Source organism: Diadema setosum, chromosome 16 (assembly GCF_964275005.1).
Source record: "Diadema setosum chromosome 16, eeDiaSeto1, whole genome shotgun sequence".
NCBI lineage: Eukaryota > Metazoa > Echinodermata > Echinoidea > Diadematoida > Diadematidae > Diadema > Diadema setosum.
In genome coordinates this window covers 1,672,797-1,677,320 of record NC_092700.1, presented here as the reverse complement: position 1 = coordinate 1,677,320, position 4,524 = coordinate 1,672,797, and the positions used below count along the sequence as shown (strand labels likewise).

At 45.4% G+C, this 4,524-nt stretch overlaps 1 protein-coding gene across 1 annotated transcript; it reads right to left on the bottom strand.

Moving 5' to 3' along the window:
- Positions 1-1,038: 1,038 nt before the first annotated feature.
- Positions 1,039-2,193, bottom strand: LOC140240191 (craniofacial development protein 2-like). The gene has a single exon (XM_072319988.1). The coding sequence runs from the start codon at positions 2,191-2,193 to the stop codon at positions 1,039-1,041; it is 1,155 nt and encodes a 384-aa protein (XP_072176089.1).
- Positions 2,194-4,524: the final 2,331 nt, after the last annotated feature.

The window sequence follows — 4,524 nt, the reverse complement described above, 5'->3', positions numbered from 1 at the left end:
GCTGCAAGGCGTCGCAGATCAAACAGCGACCCATCTAATCTGTACCCGATGTAGATGCCGAGGTCAAGGTCTCTGACAGCGTGGAACAGGACTTGTGCGAAGTAGAGGTTGAACAACACGGGGGCGAGCACACAACCTTGCTTTACACCATTGGAGATGGCAAATTTTTCGGAAGGTTCACCATTTGACAGAACCTGACCAGTCATATTTTCATGGAACAGTCTAATGAGTGTAGTGAACTTTGCTGGACAGCCAAGTTTTCTAAGAACTGTCCAGAGCGCTTCCCTGTTGACATTGTCGAATGCCTTTGTTAAATCTATGAAGACAGCATAGAGGTTCATGTTCTGCTCGATGCACTTTTCCTGGACCTGTCTCATAACAAAGACCATGTCGACTATACTACGATTGCGTCGAAAACCACACTGAGTCTCAGGGAGGTTTTTCTCTGCAACTGTGGAGATCAGCCTATTCAGAATGACACGGGCAAGAATTTTTTCCAGCAAGAAATATGCAAGGGATATGCCTCTGTAGTTTCCACAGTCTGCTCTTGAGCCTTTGTTTTTGAATAAGGCAACTATAGTGGCATCACGGAAGTCAGCTGGCATTTTTTCTTCATTCCAGATACTGGTAAGAACATCGTAGAATGCCTCAAAGGCCTGGTCACTGAGTGCCTTGTACACCTCTGCAGGAATACCATCCTGGCCAGATGCCTTTCCTGGGTTCATCTGTTTGATGGCTTTCTTGACTTCGGCTATGGATGGGGGAACATCAAGTTCCTCTTTCACTGTTTGCTGTGGGACCTGATCAAGTGCGGCTTGTTCAACTGCAGACGAGTGATTCAGGAGTTGACTGAAGTGTTGCTTCCATCTCTCATTTATGCCAGCCCTGTCCATGATCAAGGTGGTTACATCTGCTAACAGCATGGTTACATCTGCTGACAGCAATGGACAGGAGCCTGATTTTACAGGGCCAAAGACTGCTTTGATGGAGCTGAAGAACTCTTTAGATTGGTTCGAGTCAGCAAAACTCTGGATCTCTTCAGCTTTTTTCTCCCACCATTGATCTTGCATTTTGCGCAGTTTTTGTTGGGCTTTTTTTCTGTAACGACTTGAATCTGTTCTTCTTAGAGATGGAGTCAATGTTGTTCTGCCATTCCATGAAAGCCTTGTTCTTTACTGCAAGCAGCTCATCGATGGCAGCATTGTTCTCATCAAACCATTCCTTGTGGTGTCGCTTCTTGAGACCAAGCTCTAGCTTGGCAACGTCGGTCAGCACTTCTTTCAACTGGTTCCACTTTTGCATTGGGTCTCCAGTCAATGGTCCAGTGGAAGACAGCTTTTCATTCAGCCTAGATTGGAAATTCTGCAGGACGAAAGGATGCTTGAGTCTGGCTGTGTTGAAGGCAGTACGAACAAGCTTTGGTTGTCTATGGTGATGGGGAGCGATGTGCAAGTTCATGGTGGTGCGGACAAGCCTGTGATCTGTCCAGCATTCAGTTCCTCGCATGACCCTGGTAACACAGACGTCCCGGAGATCTCTCTGTCGAACAATGATATAGTCCATAAGGTGCCATTGTTTTGATCTGGGATGCATCCAGGTAGTCTTGTACTTGTTTGCCAATCTGAACACTGTGTTTGTAATGACGAGGTCAAACTCAGCACACTTACTCAACAGCAGGAGGCCGTTGTTGTTCATCTTGCCAACACCATGTCTACCAAGAACCCTGTCCCATCGACCATGGTCGCTGCCAACTCGAGCGTTGAAGTCTCCTAGAAGAATGATTTTGTCAGTGGCCGGGATCGTATTGAGTATGGAGCTGAGGTCGGCATAAAACTCTTCGATTGCTTCCTCTGAACTTGTTAGGGTTGGAGCATATGCACTTATTATTGTTGCATGTCGCTTATGACTGAGGGGTAGGCGTAATGCCATAAGCCGTTCACTGATACCAGTGGGTAGGTCTGAAATTTGTCTCATCAGACTGGTCTTTATAGCCAGGCCAACTCCATGGATCCTGTCTTCCTTTTGGGCTTTGCCTTTCCAGAAAAAGGTGTAGCCAGTGGTAGGTTCTGTGAGTGAGCCTTCCTCTGCAATCCGAGTTTCACTGAGGGCAGCAATATCAATGTTGTAGCGTGACAACTCTTTGGCAACTAGGGCTGTTCTCCATTGCGGCCTTGCTCCCTCATCTCTGTCCATGAGGGTACGGACATTCCATGCTCCCAAAAGCAGTTTTGTTTTACTTTCTGTTTGTTTCCTTATATGATTTCGACCGCTGAGTTGGATGATCCTGTCAGCCGCGGTAAACTGACCAGATGCAGTAGGGCAGGCAATGTTTAGGCCACCTTTTCTAGGCCCCTCACTAGGATGAGCAGTGCTATCCTAAAGAGGGCTGCTCAGTCGCCCTGGATGCTGCCGAACTTCTCTGCTGCCCTGGGTACATAGAAGAGCGACCACTTGTCCAGAACCGCCTACGTGTGGGATTGCGACTACAACTGCCAGTGGTCACCTCCACCTGTTGCTTCACCGCTCCTCCATCGCCGCAGGACTTTTACAGAAGTTGGGTTACGTGGGAGGTAGAGAGCACAACGTAACCTGTGCGTGAATGGGTTTTAAGTGGGAGAACTGTTGCACTGGAGCAAACCCACTCTCTCGGCCTCAGAAGTCAGGTTCCAGTGGCACGAATATACCGTTACGTCTGGGGGCTTCGTTGGCTGCAGTGGATAGCCAGGTCTTCTTTCGTGCTCTGACATGCCCTTCGCACTCCACAGTGCTTTTGCTGAGTCGCCTTCACAGCCGTTGAAACAGAAGATTTCTTCCGCCTGGTCCACCGAAACAGGCTTGATTAGTTGGTTCAGGTGAGCAAAGTCCCTAGGTGAATGGCCTGCCAAGGCTAACGAGTTCCACCTGCCCGGGTTTTGAAGTCAGAGGTTTCCTTCTCCTGAGGTAGATTTTCAACCAAGGTGTTCAGGGTTGAGTGTTCCACCAGCCCATAGTGGCATGTTTTTTATCGGGGTTGTCTCCCCTAGATCCGCCATGTTCAGCCGTGGTAGGGGCGCCTCGTACAGGCACATGGTCGGTCTTCACCATGAGGGAAGCTGGTGTTTTTTGGGGACTAGGTCCCATGTGTTGCGCTACTCATGGTGCTGGATATGGGGAGACCAGTCTAGGACGCCCAGGGGGCAGAGGGGGCCACCTAGTAAAGGTACTACTCCTCCAGTGATCCTAACCCCCTAACAAGTTATCATTAAATGTTGATAAAACACATGTATATATATTTATATGTTATTTAGCAATTCCCTGCAAGTTATTCCTGATTATGTTAAGATTAATGATGTCAATCTAACCCGAGTAGATAGTACCAAGTTTTTAGGATTTTACATCGATAGCGACCTCTCCTGGAAAACTCATTTTAATTTTTTAAGCAAAATTTTGCCACGAAACACGGGAATCCTAAACAAACTGAAACATTTTTTGCCCAACCATATTTTGCAGATTGTATATTCAACCATGATTTCCCCATATCTTAACTATGGAATTCTTGCGTGGGGTAACGCACCCAAATACTTGCTGGATTCGCTTTTTCTTCTTCAAAAGCGAGCGATCAGAACTATTAACCATGCTGGGTATTTATCTCACACAAACGCCTTACTTCTGAACAATAAGATTTTACGATTGATATACTTGTTTGATTATAACTTAGGTATTTTTATGTATAAATTTTCCTCAAAAGATCTTCCTGATTTTTTTTTTTTTTACAGATGTTCATAAGAAACAATTCTGTCCACCACTATCCAACTCGCTAGAGTGACGCTTATCACCTTCCACGCACTCGAACAATTTTCGCTAAAAACACAGGTCCAAAATATTGGACTGATCTCCCAACAGAAGTTAAAAGCTGTTTGTCATAATCATCCTTTAAGCGTAAACTCAGACAGCATGTATTGATTAGCTACAACACACAAGTGCACTAAAATTCCTTTTTATTATGCCTATGGCTGTTCTGTTATACTACTCGGTTGTTACCATGTGAACAGACTTTTGCATATATACATTTAGTTACATGCTCTCTCAAATTCCTGCCTATCGGTGTTTTTCCTTCCACTTCTAGTCAGACCTTCGGTCGTGTCGCGTAGCGTCATAGTTTCCCTTCTTTCTTTCTGTCTTTTTTTTTTCATGCAGCATTGCAGCTGGCTGGTATATCACATATAGGAATATGCAATTGATTCATGTTTTCCATTTTTCGAGTCTTTCCCCATGTCTATGGAAGCCGGAATGTTTAAACCCTAAAATTATGTCGTATTCACACTATCACACATACATATATGTGAGAAGAATCCTCTGTACCCCCGGAGTATTAATAGTCATTCTCTTTTGTTTATCCTTACTTTTGGTCTTTAATTGTACCCGTGCTCCTCATCCTGTTCCCCACACTAGGCTTTTGTTGGGACCTACACTCAACAAGCTTTGCTTTTTAGTAGGTTCCATCGTATTTCTCTTTGCATCCTTTACTTTGAATGGAAATGACAC

Coding starts and splice junctions, on each gene's coding strand:
- LOC140240191 (XM_072319988.1), bottom strand. CDS start 2,193: ATGGACAGAGATGAGGGAGCAAGGCCGCAATGGAGAACAGCCCTAGTT.